The sequence below is a fragment of the Oncorhynchus tshawytscha genome, linkage group LG26 (genome assembly GCF_018296145.1).
Source record: "Oncorhynchus tshawytscha isolate Ot180627B linkage group LG26, Otsh_v2.0, whole genome shotgun sequence".
Taxonomy (NCBI): Eukaryota; Metazoa; Chordata; class Actinopteri; order Salmoniformes; family Salmonidae; genus Oncorhynchus; species Oncorhynchus tshawytscha.
In genome coordinates, this window is record NC_056454.1 from 31,636,734 (window position 1) to 31,655,665 (window position 18,932).

Below are 18,932 nucleotides of genomic sequence, written 5' to 3' on the forward strand. Positions count from 1 at the left end.
TCTTCACTGTATGCAGTCTATTTTGTGGTTGCATTTGCTTACGTTTGCTCCCATAGCAGTATGTCTCATCTCTGATAGCTATCAATTGACGTGTACTATAACTATAAGCCCTGTTATATGATCATAGTGGAAATATCTCTGGTTAAGATCCTAATGAGTTGGACCTTGCAGAAGGGTGTCATGGGAGAGATGCCAGATGGGTTCTGCATGTTCACCTTCACACTGACGTATTCAAGGTGATGAGGGTACTATAGATTTTTCTACAGCATGTAGAGTACATATGCTTTTGTGAGCACCATTTTGATATTGTTTTGAATAACCAATTCTTACTTTCTCTCATTTTAGTTAGTCCATGTTGGGACAATCTTTTTTAATTTCTCAGAATTATCGAAATTCTGTGACTTCCACTCCCATCTCAAGAACATCCTGCTTTTTCTATCACCCTGTTCTACACACACACACACACACACACACACAGATGGCAGGGGAACACGTAGACAGGCGACAAGAAGAGACCGATATAGCAGTCGTTAGACTCCTGTCGTAAGCTAGTTCCCTCTGTGAGGAGGGAGATGCCAGCCATCAATAAGGCTGTCAGCCCAGAGTAGGAAGGCTTCCTGTCATAAATTTATGAGGCCTGCTCTGAGTCACTGATTCATGGAATATGCTCTTTGAATTCTGTTGCCTGATATTCTTGAATGGTTGCTGTCACTTTACACCAGAAAGGATGAATGATTGAATAGCTCTTATGTATGTGGATCAACTGCACTGACAGGTTAGGGATGGGAAGCCTGGTCAAGTCTTGTGGCTTGTGTATTCATATGTATTCATAAGGATCACATCAAATAGATTGAAGTTCAAAATATCTCAGTATGACTTCATTTTTGTTAAGAAAAGGCACAGTACAGGTTAGAATCTAAAGTGATGTGCATGTGTGTATTTCGGGCAGTACGTGTTTCCATGTTTGCATTATGGGAACATTGCTCCCAGTTAGAGGTAGGAATCTGTGAAACGCATTTGCACACAGAGGGCTGGCCCTCCACTGACCCTGTGGGAGAGCTCAGCTCTTTTGACAGACCACAGAGATGCTGGTAATGCAGGGGATTACATGGAGTGCTATGAGTCTGATGCCTCCTAAAGAGTCACTGATCCCACATACAGTAGAGGCCTTATGGCTAGCTAGTGTCCTGTGTTTCTGCTCGCAGGCCTGGGCTATAGGGTATAACTTACATTGGCATTAGTTGGTCCAGCTGCACCTTATCCACTGACTGGTCTGGAGCACAAACACACTCCCTTGCATTTCAACTTTGGGTGTGATATAGGCTAATCTTGTAACAGCCATATGATCCCTTGGCCTTGAATAAGCCTAAAAAATTCAGCTGCCATACCAAGTGTTAAAAAGTGACTTGTCTTTGCACTTGCCTCAAACCCATATCAGATTACCAGTCAAAGATAAATTAAAGATAGAATTGCATTATTAATATACATTCCATCAATCATTGATGCATAACCATGTCATCATGGTATGTATTGATATTTATAATGTGGTGTCGACCATTGGAACACATTTGTCCCTCATTAACAGTGTAATAATAACTGAATTCACTGAGGATATATGTATGATACATTTCAGGCTCTTGACACCACTAGTTTAGATGGCTCCTGTTACCCAATCCATCTCAATGAAGTGTGCTTTCGGTGTTGGTAATTTTGCTCAGTGCTAAACATTTGATTCAGCATTGCCAGAATATTCCATTGAAAGAAGTGTAACAAACAATGCCATAAAATCTCTCTCTCTAATAATTAGCCCTTGAAATATGACACTCCTAGTATTTGGCTCCAGGTAGACAATTGTATTGAAGACATTGCCTACAAGTCCCAGAGTACTTTGCTTTTTTGTGCATTCTGCCATCTTTGTCAACATACTTTTCGGGTTAGATTTAACTCTGTTGAAAAAAACACATCACCACACAGTGTTCCCACAAATGTACATTTGAAAGGGAACGTGTCGTCTTGGTAAGTACCACTTTTGTTTGTTTGTTTTTAATGTAAAGTAAAGCCCAATATTACACCAAAGAAGGTTAGTAAACTAGCTAGCAGACAAGCAATCGGCTCTGTGTATCTGTCGCCATGGTAACGGGCTCATGCTGTCCTGGCGTTTTGGCAGCTGATTTTGTGGGTATCATCTGATCCATCCTATCCCCAACCAATGACAGGAATAGTGCTATCACCCGCCATCACGTCTTGCTATAAATAAATGTGGCGTGGTGAATTAAGCATATGAAATCCAAACCATTCTCGTGTGTGTGAAATTGCATTATACAAGTTCATGCACTTAGAGGTCTCATTTTCTGAGAACACACATAAGGATGAATTGTAAATGTATGACGATAGCTGTGTGTTTTCAAAACCCCTAAGTTTCTCCCACTGTTTCCTCAGGTGTTGTGTTATGAACCAGTATGAGGTGGTCCATCAGATTGGAGAGGGGGCATTTGGGAAGGCCTTCTTGGCCCTGGACAGGGACAGACACTGGGGTGGTGAGGGCCAGTGTGTGATCAAAGAGATCAACCTCAGAAAGGTACCAACCATAGACTTATTTGTGATGCTCATCAAATCATAACTAAGCCTCTACACAACCAACTGCATTGTTTTAACCAGTAGGCCAGGAATTTGTTATGAGAATTTCCATCCCCTTTTTTGTTACAATGTCATTCATAGATGTCACCTATGGAAAAGGAAGCATCCAAAAAGGAAGTCATGCTGCTTGCAAAGATGAAGCATCCAAATATTGTCACCTTTTTCAAATCATTTCAAGGTTTGTATCCAGTCAATATGTCTGTGTGTGTGTGTGTGCATGCATGCGTACGTGCTTGCTTGTGTGTGATGTTGATCAGTTTATCCTGTCTGAAACAGAGAGCACTAACCTGTACATAGTGATGGAGTACTGTGATGGAGGAGATCTGATGAAGAAGATCAGTATGCAAAGAGGGGTTATGTTTACTGAGGAGCAGGTACAGACTCACACACACCACAGGAGGTTGGTGGCACCTTAATTGGGGAGGACTGGCTCATGGTAATGGCTGGGGCAGAATGAGTGGAATTGTATCAAATACATCAAACACATGGTTTCCACGTGTTTGATGCCATTCCATTAGCGCCATTCCAGACATTATTATGAGCTGTCCTCCCCTCAGCAGCCTCCACTGAGACACACACACACAAGGTTCAAGGAAATACTCATGTAAACTATTTTGTTCCCACTCAGATAGTGGATTGGTTTGTACAGATCTGTTTGGGACTGAAGCACATCCATGACAGGAAGGTTTTGCACAGAGACATCAAAGCACAGGTATTACAGCTGTCATAGTCAGACAAAAGCCACATAGATATCAAAGCACAGTTACCACTTATAACAACTTGATCTACTCTGATCATTGTTTTGTTTTTGTATTGCTTTCCTCTAGAATATATTCCTTACCATGAAGGGGATGAAAGCCAAGCTGGGAGACTTTGGCATTGCAAGAATGTTAAACAAGTGAGTTTCTATGATAGTGGCAGAAGACTCACAGCCAGGAAAGAGACTACTGGTATTTTCTCCATAACAGCTGCTGATTACAGAGAGCTAGGACATGTTCCAAACCATGTTATTAACATTCCACATTCCACAACCATACTGTTACATTGTGTATTACAACTCATGTATATTTATGTTCTGATGAATGTGATTGGCTAGTACCATGGAGCTAGCCAGGACCTGTGTTGGGACGCCATATTACCTGTCTCCTGAGATCTGTGACAACAGACCGTACAATAACAAAACGTATGTACCATATTATCATCCCTTCTTTTTATTACTCTCTCACTCACTCTATCGATGTCTTTCTCTCTTATTCACACACAGCCTCCCACTGGACACAGACATCAGTTCAACGTCTAGTTTTGATTTACATTTGTTGGAGTTGTCTAACATGAATGCAACATGAAATCAACAACAAAAAATCACCATGCTGTCGAAAAAAATACGAAATCCAGTTAGTTTGTCATCACATAGATTTTTGGGGTTGAAATGATGTGGAAACAACGTTGATTCATCCAGTGTCTTGGCCTGCAAAAGTAAAAGCCAAAATGTCAGTGTTGTTATGTTTTGATGAAATGAGCTACTGTACCTCTTCCTAGCACACCCGCAGGATTTCCTGTTATGCTGTTATGTGTTTAGACAACCCAAAAATAGACCCTGTGTTACTTTCTACCAATAACATATGTCGGCGGTGTCTAATATGGTGATATGTTACCTGATGAGACACTGATTGACTGTGGGGAGAAGTTAACACGTTCATTCAGTATATGGCCATAACTGTTGTGTTGCAAACACCTTGCTCCATCTGAGCAATCAAAACATTGTGTGACATAATGTATTTCGTGTTGGAACTTGTTTGTGTAAACAGTGAAGCAAGCAAACAGGACTTTAGAGCCTTAGCTAGCTGCCTGATCAATCAGCCTTTTGGCTGCAACAACGCCACAATTCTTTCCATCATACTCTCATTCTGGCTAGTCTGAAATGGGTGTCCTCCCTCCATTAATAAGCACACATACACACTTTGTCTAGGCAGCTATTGTTCTGCTTTCTAGAGCTGGGATAGAGAGGGCGCTCCCTGAGTTTTACTGTCACATACATTTTTATGTGTAATTTCCCCTCTATCATGATTAGTTCACAGATCATCATATATATCATAAACTGTCATCCACCATTACCACAGCTGCAAAGTATCCTTGTCCATTTTATAATGATTGCTCTTATATTCAACAGCAATCTTTGACTGGTTCTCTCTGTCCCTCAGGGATATCTGGTCTCTGGGCTGTGTCCTGTATGAGCTCTGCACCCTCAGACATCCAGTAAGCACTGCTACAAACACACAAATGCACACACTCACACGCACTCACACTCAGACAAACACACGAATGCACACATATATGCACATGCAATTCAAAGCCACACTATCTCAATAGTATTTCTCTCCACCTGCAGTTTGAGGGCAACAGCCTGAGGCAGCTGGTAGTGAAGATCTGTAGGGGGCGCTATAACCCAGTCTCCACCCGCTACTCCTACGACCTGCGCCTGCTGGTCACTCAGCTGTTCAAGGTCAGCCCGCGAGACCGGCCCTCCGTCAACTCTGTCCTCAAACGGCCCTTCCTGGAGAAACACATCAGCAAACACCTGGATCCCCAGGTAACTACTAGGGTACCAAGAAAGGGACTGGAGGCTCGGCCGGTAACCTTTCTATACGTTCCCCCTTTGGCTTAGATAATTATAAACAGAGGGGTGACTTTCTGTTTACGGAAATGAACATTGAAATATTTTTGGGTTGAAACGGTTAAACAAAACTTGCACAACCCAAATGTCCTAACTACTCACACTTTATAGAAGTCTTGTGACTTCTTGTCAATAACAGATATTATTAGCTTGCATGTTTGTGTGTGTGTGTGTGTTTTTGGTTTTACTATCCTTGTGGGGACCAGAAGTCCTCACAAGGATAATAAAACAAGGAACATTATGCCAGTCCCCTCAAGAAAACATATTTTAGCCTTAGGGGTTAGGTTTATGGTTAAGGTTACAATTAGGGTTAGAATTAGGGTTAGGAGTTAAGGGTTTGGGGTTAAGGTTAGGTTAAGGGCTAGGGAAAATAGGATTTTGAATGGGAATCAATTCTTTGGTCCCCACAAGGATAGTAAAATAAACATGTACAGTGTGTGTGTTATTGTATTATTGTGTTAACTTCAGGATGTCCTGTGCTGTTTCCTTACTCTGTTCTGGGTGTTTCTAGGTCATTGAGGAGGAATTCAGCCACACAGTGCTGCACAGAAAGAGAGCTGCAGGCCCACTACCTAGAGTGCGGGCCGCACCAGTACAGATCACCGGTACACATGCTTAAGGGACATAAGTGAAAAGATTGTATTGCTGTATTTCTGTCTGAGTCCAAACATCCCCTTAACATAATCATTAGCTTTTCTCAGAATGGCTTCAGCCACACATTACCCAACAACAAAGTTTCCTACTTAAATAGGCTTGGCTCATAGGCTTGGCTTCACAGTAGCTGTGATGAAGTGTTGTCAGTTACACCACCTGGTGGTCAGGGTCATAGCATTCTCTCCGATATCTGCTCATCGTCATCAGAATACATTCACTAAAACTCTTGGCATCAAAACCAGTTACACAGAACTGAACTGTGAGCACTGGCCATGAAATGTAAATGACTTCAGCCGTGTCTCTCATTCTCAGAGTACAATCATCTGTTGAATGGCAATAGATGTTGTCATTCTATTAGGAAGCATGCCAGTGCTGACGTCAATTCTGGCACCTGTATTGTTATGGTACCATTATAGCAACATTGGCTTGTCTGGGTATGCCAACTCAACATCACAATAATGTCAAATCAAATCAAATTTTATTTGTCACATGCGCCAAATACAACACCTTACAGTGAAATGCTTACGGAATAGCCCTTAACCAACAATGCTTTAAGTAGATTTTAAGAAAGTAAGTGTTAAGTAAAAAATAGAAAATAAAAAACAAAAGTAACAATTAATCAAACAGCAGCAGTAAAATAATAATAGCGAGCCTACAGTTGAAGTCGGAAGTTTACATACACTGAGGTTGGAGTCATTAAAACTCGTTTTTCAACCACTCCACAAATGTCCTGTTAACAAAATATAGTTTTGGCAAGTCAGTTAGGACATCTACTTTGTGCATGACACAAGTCATTTTTACAACAATTGTTTACAGACAGATTATTTCACTTATAATTCACTGTATCACAATTCCAGTGAATCAGAAGTTTACATACACTAAGTTAACTGTGCCTTTAAAGAGCTTGGAAAATTCCAGAAAATTATGTCATGGCTTTAGAAGCTTCTGATAGGCTAATTGACATCATTTGAGTCAATTGGAGGCGTACCTGTGGATGTATTTCAAGGCCTACCTTCAAACTCAGTGCCTCTTTGCTTGACATCATGGGAAAATCAAAAGAAATCAGCCAAGACCTCAGAATTTTTTTTGTAGACCTCAACAAGTCTGGTTCATCCTTGGGAGCAATTTCCAAATGCCTGAAGGTACCATGCTCATCTGTACAAACAATAGTACGCAAGTATAAACACGATGGGACCAAGCAACCGTCATACCGCTTAGGAAGGTCTCCTAGAGATGAGCGAACTTTGGTGCGAAAAATGCAAATCAATCCCAGAACAACAGGAAAGTACCTTGTGAAGATGCTGTAGAAAACAGGTACAAAATTATATATATCCACAGTAAAACGAGTCCTATATCAACATAACCTGAAAGGCCTCTCAGCAAGGAAGAAGCCACTGCTCCAAAACCGCCATAAAAAAGCCAGACTACGGTTTGCAACTGCACATGGGGACAAAGATTATACTTTTTGGAGAAATGTCCTCTGGTCTGATGAAACAAAAATAGAACTGTTTGGCCATAATGATCATGGTTATGTTTGGAGGAAAAGGGGATGCTTGCAAGCCGAAGAACACCATGCGGGTGCTTTGCTGCAGGAGGGACTGGTGCACTTCACAAAATAGATGGGATCATGAGGTAAGAAAATTATGTGGATATATTGAAGCAACATCTCAAGACATCAGTCAGGAAGTTAAAGCTTGGTCGCAAATGGGTCTTCCAAATGGACAATGACCCCAAGGATACTTCCAAAGTTGTGGCAAAATGGCTTAAGTACAACAAAGTCAAGGTATTGGAGTGGCCATCACAAAGCCCTGACCTCAATCCCACAGAAGGTTTGTGGGCAGAACTGAAAAAGCATGTGCGAGCAAGGAGGCCTACAAACCTGACTCAGTTACACCAGCTCTGTCAAAATTCACCCAACGTATTGTGCTAAGCTTGTGGAAGGCTACCCGAAACGTTTGACCCAAGTTAAACAATTTAAGGCAATGCTACCAAATAGTAATTGAGTGTATGTACACTTCTGACCCACTGGGAATGTGATGAAAGAAATAAAATCTGAAATAAATAATTTTCTCTACTATTATTCTGATGGTGATCCTAACTGACCTAAGACAGGGAATTTTTACTAGGATTTAATGTCAGGAATTGTGAAAAACTGAGTTTAAATGTATTTGGCTAAGGTGTATGTAAACTTCAACTGTATATACAGGGGGTACCGGTACAGAATCAATGTGTGGGGGCACCGGATGGTCGAGGTAATTGAGGTAATATGTACATGTAGGTAGAGTTAAAGTGAATGTGCGTAGATAATAACCAGAGAGTAGCAGCAGCGGAAAAAAGGGGTTTGGGTAGCCCTTTGATTAGCTGTTCAGGAGTCTTATGGCTTGGGGGTAGAAGCTGTTTAGAAGCCTTTTTGACCTAGACTTGGCGCTCCAGTACTGCTTGCCGTGCGGTAGCAGAGAGAACAGTCTATCACTCGGGTGGTTTGAGTCTTTGACCATTTTTATGGGCCTTCCTCAGACACTGCCTGGTTTAGAGGTCCTGGATGGCAGGAAGCTTGGCACCAGAGATGTACTGGGCCATATGTACTACCCTCTTTACTGCTTTGCGGTCGGAGGCCGAGCAGTTGTCATACCAGGCAGTGATGCAACCAGTCAGGATGCTCTCGATGGTGCAGCTGTAGAACCTTTTGAGGATCTGAGGACCCATGCCGACTCTTCTCGGTCTGCTGAGGGGAAATCGGTTTTGACGTGCCCTCTTCACGACTGTCTTAGTGTGTTTGAACCATGATAGTTTGTTGGTGTGGACACCAAGGAACTTGAATCTCTCAATCTGCTCCAATACAGCCCTGTCGATGAGAATAGGGGCATGCTTTGTCCTCCTTTTCCTGTAGTCCACAATCATCTCCTTTGTCTTGATCACGTTGAGGGAGAGGTTGTTGTCCTGGCACCACACGGCCAGGTCTCTAACCTCCTCCCTATAGGCTGTCTCATCGTTGTCGGTGATCAGACCTACCACTGTTGTGTCATCGGCAAACTTGATGATGGTGTTGGAGTTGTGCCTGGCCATGCAGTCACGAGTGAACAGGGAGTACAGGAGGGGGCTGACCATGCACCCCTGAGGGGCCCCCGTGTTGAGTATCAGTGTGGTGGATGTGTTGTTACCTACCCTTACCACCTGGGGGCGGCCCGTCAGGAAGTCTAGGATCCAGTTGCAGAGGGAGGTGTTTAGTCCCAGGGTCCTTAGCTTGGTGATGAGCTTTGAGGGCACTATGGTGTTGAACACTGATCTGTAGTCAATGAATAGCATTCTCACATAGGTGTTCCTTTTGTTCAGGTGGGGAAGGGCAGTGTTGAGTGCAATAGATTGCATCATCTGTGGATAATAATGGTGTTGATGTGAGCCATGGCCAGCCTTTCAAAGCACTTCATGGCTACAGACTTGAGTGCTACCTGTCGGTATTCATTTAGGCAAGTTGCCTAAATCCCAGAACAAGGCAGGTTGCCTTAGTGTTCTTGAGTACAGGGACTTTGGTGGTCATACATGTTGGTATTACAGACTCAGTCAGGGACAGGTTGAAAATGTTAGTGAAGGCACTTGCCAGGTAGTCAGCGCATGCTGGGAGTACACATCCTGGTAATCCGTCTGGCCTTGTGGATGTTGACCTGTTTAAAGGTCTTACTCACATTGGCTACAGAGAGAGTGATCACACAGTGTTACTTGCTTCGAAGCGAGCATAAAAGTAATTTAGCTCGTCTGGTAGGATCGTGTCACTGGGAAGCCCGCGGCTGTGCTTCTCTTTGTAGTCTGTAATGGTTTGCAAGCCCTGCCACATCCGACGAGCATCGGAGCCAGTGTAGTACGATTCAATCTTAGTCCTGTATTGACGCTTTGCCTGCTTAATGGGTCGTCAGAAGGCAGGATTTCTTATAGGCTTCCGGGTTAGAGTCCCGCTCCTTGAATGCGTCAGCTCTACCCTTTAGCTCGGTTCGGATATTGCCTGTAATCCATGGCTTCTGGTTGGGGTATGTACATACGGTCACTGTGGGGACGACGTCATCGATGCACTTATTGATGAAGCCAGTGACTGATGTGGTGTACTCAATGCCATCGGGGGAATCCCGGGAACACATTCCAGTCTGTGATCACAAAACAGTCCTGTAGCTTGTGATATTTCATCACAATGATTTACCTCCTATCTGTTAGCTGCATACTGTATGTATCTCCTTTTTGTTTTTTGTAACTCTCCATTTTTTCATCCTCTGTTGGTGTCCAGACATAGTCCCCAAAGCCAGAGTCTCAGAGAGGCCTCCTCCTCGGTCGAAGCCTGGGCCCTCGGTGAAGAAACCGTCCCCCAAACCAAATTGGAAACCCCCTACCAGAGTCATGCCACAGCACAAAGTAACTCACCTGTCTAAAGAACAACTAAATCAGTTACAGTAGCCTACTACTGTATAACAGCTACTACATGAAAGCATGTTCCTAGAACTGTACCACTGAAATTCCATTTTATCTTGTTCCATCTTATCTTTTGGGTTTATGTTTTTGTTCCTCAGCCGTTTCATCCACGAGCAGCACAGATTAGGGTTCCAGTGGCCAGACAATACGGTCAACAGAACCCCAGGTGGGACGGTCAGGCTGAAGTCAACCCTTATGACCACTACTATGCCCAGCTGGACGCCATCCAGAGGAGATACTCTCCTCTACCTCCTCGTCCTCCTCTTCCCTCTCGTCATCCTCCAGTGGTTCAGGAGAGACCTGTGGAGCGCTATGACGACAGAGAGAATCGCCCAGAACCTTATCAATTGTGAGTGTTCATTCAAGTATAACCATAATTATAGAATAATGAAGTGTTCTTCAAACCTGGTCCTTGCGAGAAACAGGGTTTGCAGGCTTTTGTTAATTTGTGTGTGTTCTGCCTTCAGGGTGGCCGCTGCTCATGATGAATACCGCCAGAGGAGACAGGAGGCCAACCAGTACAAGCTGAGGGCAGAGAAACAGCTGGTGGGTCTCAGGCTGTATTATGCTGAAACAGCCAGCTGTTCGCTGGCTTCTGTTAAACACTAGACAAACTCGACATGCTGCTGATGTATTGTAACTGTAATATCTGTAAATATGAACCCTGGCCCTTCCCTTTTTCACCCCCAGGGCCTGCGGCCATCCACAGCAGACGCTGAGCGTTACAGACAGCCTGAGCAGGACCAGGGGGCAGGGCGACCTGCACACCCACCCACACCTCACGACAGGAGGCAGGATGGGCAGCAGGTAAGACGGAAAGGCAGGAGAAGGTACGGAAAAGTGAATACGTGATTTATTGTTTATTTGTCAAACATTCAGGTTCATGTCTATATGTGTAGGAGTATCTACGGAAGTTGCAGCACATCAGACAGCAATACTATAATGAGATGAGAGATATCAGAATGAGAGCTGATGCTGAGGTAAACACAATAACATATTGACATAAAGGTTTCTCTGTCATTCCCTATGCCCTACCATTCTTTATCATAACCACGTGCTATCTGCATAACACCACGGCATGTTTCTAATACCATTCTCACTGTACCAAACACAGATTTTTCCAACATTTAAGTCTATACAATGACATTGATATTAACAGAACAGACATATCTTTTCAGCCCCAGCCACAAGTGAAACCAGGCACATACCTGGTAGAGAAGCCCAGACACATAGAGCCACCAACACATAGTGGAGACCAGGACAGAGACAGACCCCAAACTGACCAGGTAAGACCAGGGGCTTATTGCGAACGTTCACATAGAAATGGATTGTGTAAAACAGAAGCCTCTCACAATAAATAATCATTTCAGGCCTGTATCTTAAATTTCTATCTGCAACATTTAGGACATTGAAGGAGCCCTGAGACAGATCAGGCAGGAGAACAGACTGGAGAGGAGAGAGCTACAGAAGAAGCACAAAGACAAGAAAGCTATCATGTTTGAGATCAAGTTAAATGACAAAAGGATTCAAGAGGATGAAGACAAAGAAAAAGAGAAGCGGGATGAGGAGAGAATAGTGGAGGACAAAAAGGAAGATGAGAAAGACGAGGTAAAAGATGACATGTTACCATGTTGCCTAAGTGAGTATGTTCATTTCAACGTGGTGTGTGACTTCACTTAGGACAATGGTGGGGCTCTCAAGCATCTCACCGTTTACCCGGTGTGTGTGTGTCTGTCTGTCTAGGAGGTGGACCCACTGAACCAGACCCTGAGCTTCCAGGCAGGGGAGGAGCTGAGGCACAAAGATTGGTCCGGGGCAGGATTGGGGGCAGGGCAGGATGAAGGCACACCCAGGTCAAAGGTGAGGAAGGGGTGGGGCCAGGCAGCACCACAGACCCTACTGGATGCCCTGGCTGAGATGGACGTGTCATCAGTGTGTACCACCATGGCTGTGCCTGAACTGGGTGAGTGGAAGTGACACAATGGAAGAATCTCAATTGCATACTCCTCGTATCCTCTCTCCTTGTCTCCTTGTCAAAACCCATTGGATGAGAAAGCCAGCGGTCCTCCAATGGGTTTTGAAGCGGCCAGGACCAATCCCTCCTCTGTCCTCTGTCCTTCGTGTCCCAGAAACTGATAAGTGGTCAAGGGGAGTGTCAATTCGTTAGTAGGCGAACCGAGGAGTATGCTACCCTCCTCAATTACCTACTTCGCCAAAGGATCCACAAGAGTATCCTCCCGGCGGCAAGTGTGGATGTTTTTTTTAAATCCGCCACACACCCTTTGAATCAGCTGTTGTTTTCTTGCAGGAGGAAAGCTTAAACATATTTAAAAACTATACGCTACTTATCCTTTAATCTATAAAATGTCTTGAACAACTAACTTAAATAGTTTTACGAATGTACACATTTATTTTGGGATTCCACCCTGTATATGGAATTTTCCTGATGACACGTGATTGGAGAAGGAGAGTCTAACTTCATACAAGTGCATTTTTGTCCACTTTCCCTCTCCTTGCCGCCTCTCCTCAAGAGAGGACGCAGGAGTTGAAAAACACCCCAATTGAGATCTTCCCTTAGTGTCAGTGTTCAGCAGGGTCAGTACTGTACTCACTTCCTTCCCCCAGGTGATGCTGCAGATCTCGAAGGGAATGCAATAAGGGAGAGGAGACCGTGGGGAGAGGGTCCCCCCAACACCCTGCTCCATGCTTTGGGCCAGGCTGAGCTGACCTCCACCCTGGACTCTGTAATGCCAGGTCAGACTCCTCTTAGACTTGACCCCAGGGTTTTAGATTGATAGGGAGAATCTCGATTGTATACTCTCTCCTCGCCTTCTCGAAACCCATTGGTTGAGAAAGTTACATGGAAGGGACCTCTGGCTTTGGGTTTTGAGAAGGAGGCGAGGAGAGAGGATGCGAGGAGTATGCAATTGAGATTCTCCCCAGGTCTAGAATTCTCAAATACAAGAGCACAGCAATTAAACACCTTTCTCCTTCCCTCTTAGAACCATTGACTGAGAAAGACCGCGCCAAGGAGCCGGAGAAAGAGGGAGCCGAAACAGAGGAAAAAGCGGAGGAGGATGAAGACTCAGATGTGGAGATGGACGAGGAGCGTCTAGAGCCCAGATCAGATGATGACGACACGTGAGTGTGACACTGGGCTGATGCTGACAATGAATGTGCTTGTGTTACTCGGCTAACCTTTATGACATTTCATTCTTCCTACATTTTTCAATCTCTCATTCCTCAGGAACTTTGAGGAGTCTGAAGATGAGCTGAGAGAGGAGGTGGCAGAGTCAATGATGAACCTTTTTATAATGGAGGATGGAGAGAGTGTGAAAGAGGAGGGAGGAGAGAAGGTTGTAACAGATGGAGTAGTGGGGGAAATAGAGTTAGACAGTCAGGAAACTGTAGATCTCCAGCAAATACACCCTATGATAGAGCCCACTGGTTACACCTCCATAGAGGGTAAACCCTCTCAGACTCAAGCTGCAGGGTGTGAGACGCGGGCAGAGCAACCAAGGAATACCCAGGTTTCAGATGAGGACTGTGAGGCCAATAAGAAGCAACAGCCAGAAAATTAGTGTTCATATTATTGAGATTTAAGTGAAACGATGACAAGGACCTTGTTAAAAGATTATTTTCTACAAAAAACAGCAAGTTTGAGTAAGCTATCTTTATAATTTTCAGCAACCTAACTTGCATATATTGTTTTCTTGGCTATAAGTAGACGTCACAGGTGGTTGGTGGCACCTTAATTGGGGAGGACGGCCTCATGGTAGTGGCTGGAGTAGAATGGTATCAAATACATGATTTTGCACCATTGCAGCCTTTATTATGAGCCGTCCTCACCTCAGCAGCCTTCACTGCCAACCTGTGGCAACAATAGGTATCACTTGGCCCAAACTTTAACCTAGTAGACCTGTCTTACATTTTTCTAAACTGCAGGTTAGTTTGGTGCTACCTATTCTTGCCACAGTGTGACAGTATAACAAGCAGGCAGACAAATATTTGGGTGTTGAAAATGTTTGTTACATGGAGCAACCTCTAAAGACTAAATCAAAATAATAAAATAAAACACAAGGTTGAATGTTTTATTCATCAGACATATGAACAATACATGTACTTTTCCAAAATAAAACATTGTTTGTATATTTACATTTTCTGCACATTAAATCAGTAACATTTCTGAGCCATGGTCCCTTACAGAGGGCGGGAATAAAAAATCACACAGGAAAAAAATAGCACAATGATATTTGGTCATTCTTCGCAGGTGAAACCAGTAGAGAAACCTCTATTCAGGATCAAATGCTTTTTGAGTGTAAATGTATAAATAGAATGTCCACCACGTTACTTCACTGTAACTCTATCAAGACAGAGCAGGTAAGATAAGCATCCTTATTTATTCATATTAATAAAGCCAGCCAAGCTCCGATAGACCATCAGCGTTCCAACATTCAAATTGATTCGACCAATCAGGCCTGTGAGTGCTGTAGAGGGGTGGGGCTTCAGTCGGAGGTGGGAGTGATTGGTCTTCCTTCATCGCTGCTGTGTTCCCATCAGAGGTTCCATGGAAGACAGGAAGCTAGAGTCAAACTCGTGGTTTGAGAAACGGTGAACGGACCGCCGGGTGTTCCGCCGGATCTTCATCGTGCCGCCTCCGACAGGGTCAGGATGGTCTCCATGGCGGTGGCGTAACTCTCCTCACTGGCCAGGAAGCCAGTCTGTCCACCCTTGTAGGGAACCACAATGTCCAGCTTGGGGCAGCCGGACTTGTGAACCAGGAGTCCCTGTAGCCATACATTCTACTACACCTGAGACAGAAGAGAATAGGAGGCAGAGTAGGGACAAGGATCACAAGTTTGGCATTTACAATACTTGTCTAAAAGATAAGATGGTAGAGATAAGATTAATACCTAAACCAAAATGCTAGTTCCACATAGTGTGCACGCCAATGGTGGCATCCATCAGCTCCCTCTTTAGCTCCTGAAAGGAAGCGTTGAGTTTAAACTCCACCCTGCCAGTCACACCCAGCTCCTGGCACAACCCCTTAGCATCAGTACCCTATCCTCATCCTCCTGGTTATGGCAGCAACCAATCAACACCAGTCTCTGAGACTCCCTCCCTCGCCCCTTTCCTCTCCAGAAGCTTCTGAAATGCCCTTATATGTAGCCGATGGTCTTTTCTGGTCAGAACTGACCTGACCCACGGACACTATCGAATGGCACTTCCTGTCTCTGATAACCTCCCCTTTCACCTCATCCTCCAATGGCATGTCAATGAAGGAACGGACGTCACAGGGCGGGTAGACCATGCCGGTGCGGCTGGGGGTGCGCCACAGAGCCGGGATGTGGCCCAGTGTCCAGGTTGAGTTGGGCCGTAGATCAGAGTGAAGGCACAGTAGTACATCACCTTAGCCATACTAAGGACAGGGTTAGTAGAGATGTAGTCTGCATTGTTGAACCTGTTGGGTTTGTAGGAGAGAGTGGATGATTACAAATACTGCAGAAGAAAATCAATTTGATAACTAGGCCTATAACAAAAACACTATTAAAGAGCACATTATCTTCAGTATCACAATTAATAACAATACCAATATGCTTTATGTAATTCAAATAAGCAGTACTGACCTGGGGTTCCTCTCACCATAGAAAGCATGTTGAGTTTTGAGTTTATTGAGTTGATTTTATTTTTACAGGGACAGTGCACATTAATCAACGTTTCAGTAAAAGAGACGGTTTTAGCCAGCCGGCTAATTTTCAACCGCAGTCCCTGGGCAGGTTATTGTCATTGTCATTATTGTATTCCACTGACGGTGGAAAAGTGCACATAGCTGCCCACCCTGCGTCCTCCCAGGTAGCGGAAGATAGGCAGAGTGAAGGCATAGCCCATGGAGTCCATATAGAGGTCTGGTATAAAGGATGTGAGGGCCTCCCAGCCCAGGAACATGGTGTCCATGCTCTGCCCCAGCAGGGTGAAGTGGGGGTAGGAGCTATCCTCAAGCAAGAGACGGTTCTTCAGGAATATGAAAGTCACTGGACGAGGCAAGCTGATGTTGAATCATTGTCGTAGCACCCTCCAGAATCTATTCCCCCGTGACACCTTGGTCACCGGTGTACACAACAACAGAGATGTGTGGGTATCTACAGGAGGGAAGACACAGAAGAGACAACTCAACACATCAGGAGATTAAGTAATGGAAAATACAGGTTATGAAGATCATGAGCACTCTATGAATTAAAATCTAAAAATAGGCTCAGACAATGTAAAACGACCTATTCTGAAGCGCTCTGAGGGCACACGCTCCCCGCCCCCTTCTGCATTGCAGTAGGGGTGGGAAAAGGCCACCGTTGGGGAGCTGTCCTGAGCCAGGCGTGCTTTCCGACTCCTCTGCAGCCACATTCGGACACCCATGGCCAGTAGAAACAGAAGCAACGTCAGCACCAAGTTCAGATACATGCGTGGCAGCACCATTGCCCATACTAATTTGTTTAAAGACAGGAAGAATCATACTGCTAGCGATAACACCATGGTGGCTGGCTGACTGGTTCTCAGTAGCTAGCTAGCTATGAATTTAACACCCGTATTTGACAATGTTATGTCGATACAATGAACTCCGGTTTTAAAATGTATTTTCTTAGTCATAGATATGGCTACTAGCTAGCTATGACTGTCACTTGTTCTTTCTTCATAGTCATAGATATGGTTATTAACTAGCTAACTTTATCTATCTATCTATGACTGTCACTTGTTCTTTCTTCATATAGCCAGTTTCTGTTGGCAATAACTGCAAGGTTAAGATAACTACGATCTGCATTTACTACGACAGGTGTTAGAAACAAAGCAACATCATTTATTGAATGATTATTACCTGATGAAGTCGCATGAGCACAGAGACAGATGATGATGAGCATGGCCAGCCATCTTGACAACACAAACTTTGACACCAGAAGTAGTTGTAGCGCTGACTTTTGAGGTGAGTGTATGTGATTGGTCCATATGTCGTTGTTTACATAGGATGTCAGAATTAAAGCTACACGCTACTTGATGGCTAAAATATGCATTGGTGGAAAAAGTACCCAATTGTCATTCTTGAGTAAAAGTGAAGATACCTTATTATTAGAAAATGACTCAAGTAAAAGTGAAAGTCACCCAATAAAATACTACTTGAGTAAAAGTCTAAAAGTATTTGGTTTTAAATATACTTAGTATCAAAGTAAATGTAATTTAGCAGTTCGAGGTGCAGCTCTTCCAGAAGTAGGGGTGCATGTAGTTGTTGGACATCCTGAGCTGTGTGAGGGAGAGGCACAGGGCACCACAGGGCAGGCCAGGCAACTGGTTCCCCCTACACATTCAGGTACTCCAGAGTCCTGCAGCCAGAGGTGTTCTGGTACAATAATAACACAAGGTGGGTACTTATACAAAGGTGTTGAAATGGGTGAGTTACCCCCACACAATGTAAGATCTTGGGAAAAGCTCTATATTATGGTCTTTGCAACCTTACTGCCTTCGCTGGACTGTACCTGAGTTTTCTGATGCCATTGGTTAGGGATGAGAGAAGGTTGTAGGAGACATCTATAAACTGCAGAGAGGGCAGCTGGTATAGTCTGTAGGTAGGACAAACAGCACAGGACTCAGATCTGGGACACCGACAGAGACTTCTGACAGCAGGGTAGGTTTATAACACTGTGTATAACAGGTTCCCAACACAGTAGCTCCACATTGTGGCTCTTACTTAGATGGCAGGGAGGTGTTCTTGCAGAAGGACATGATAAAGGTCTTGAGCCTGGTGAGTCTGTGGATGCTGGTATGAATCTCCTCTATGGGGCAGTCTCTCATCTTCAGCACCTCCAACTGTGTGAGCTCATACACCTGTTTAAAGAGAGTGGGGGAAATACATATTTGGCTATATACATACTTCCCAGAGACATGGACGTTGTCTTGCCATGGAATTGCAGTGCCATTTTGCGACATGCTTTCAGAAGACCCTTTTCAAATAAATAGGCTCTAAAAAAAGCCCCTGTAATTCGGTATGACATGCTTGTGGTTTGTCTCAGTTCACAAGGAATCTCACTTCCACTGTGAAGATAGTGAGGTCATTGAAGGACAGGTCAAGGTACAGCAGACTCTGGTCCAGAGGAGCCAGATCAGGAAGCATGGCGATGATGTGGGCCTGAGAAACACACTGTGAATCCCTCTGTCAAGGTTCAGAGAGAAAGATAAGCTCTAGCTCACATATTCCTCTTCTACTTCCTGTTATGCTATATTTGAGTGATAGTCGTTTTATTTCCTTTTAATGTTAGGTCGGTCGAACAAAGGATGTTTGTGTTTTTGTCACTCTCTAAATTATGCTGCAAAGCCTCAAAGGCAACAAAGACATAAGGAATAAATAATAATATATAAATAATTGCCAAAGGACACACCCCCACAAAAACACAGTCAACAACACACAGCACATTCAGGGTGAATGCCTTGCCCCCCTCTATCAGACAGTCGAGTATGGCCAGCTCAGATG

General features: G+C 44.1%; 1 protein-coding gene and 1 pseudogene across 1 annotated transcript; one reads left to right on the forward strand and one right to left on the reverse strand.

Moving 5' to 3' along the window:
- The first annotated feature begins 1,916 nt into the window (after nt 1-1,916).
- On the forward strand, nt 1,917-14,809 carry LOC112225534 (serine/threonine-protein kinase Nek5-like). Its single transcript, XM_024389575.2, has 21 exons — nt 1,917-2,016; nt 2,440-2,578; nt 2,719-2,815; nt 2,914-3,011; nt 3,266-3,349; nt 3,465-3,535; nt 3,734-3,820; nt 4,839-4,893; nt 5,027-5,227; nt 5,823-5,916; nt 10,239-10,363; nt 10,519-10,769; nt 10,888-10,966; nt 11,111-11,227; nt 11,320-11,400; nt 11,599-11,706; nt 11,825-12,028; nt 12,164-12,383; nt 13,046-13,174; nt 13,423-13,561; nt 13,668-14,809. Exons 2-21 carry the CDS (start codon nt 2,450-2,452, stop codon nt 13,999-14,001), a joined length of 2,703 nt encoding a protein of 900 aa, XP_024245343.1. The 5' UTR covers nt 1,917-2,016; nt 2,440-2,449; the 3' UTR covers nt 14,002-14,809.
- On the reverse strand, nt 14,498-17,280 carry LOC112225535 (annotated as a pseudogene).
- Between the last annotated feature and the right edge of the window lie 1,652 nt (nt 17,281-18,932).

What these genes read in the sequence shown, in the direction of transcription:
- LOC112225534 (XM_024389575.2), top strand. Translation starts at nt 2,450, where the DNA reads ATGAACCAGTATGAGGTGGTCCATCAGATTGGAGAGGGGGCATTTGGG. An exon ending in GGAGGCAGGATGGGCAGCAG is followed by an intron (nt 11,228 to 11,319) that starts GTAAGACGGAAA and finishes CTATATGTGTAG; the next exon opens with GAGTATCTACGGAAGTTGCA. An exon ending in ACAGACCCCAAACTGACCAG is followed by an intron (nt 11,707 to 11,824) that starts GTAAGACCAGGG and finishes TGCAACATTTAG; the next exon opens with GACATTGAAGGAGCCCTGAG.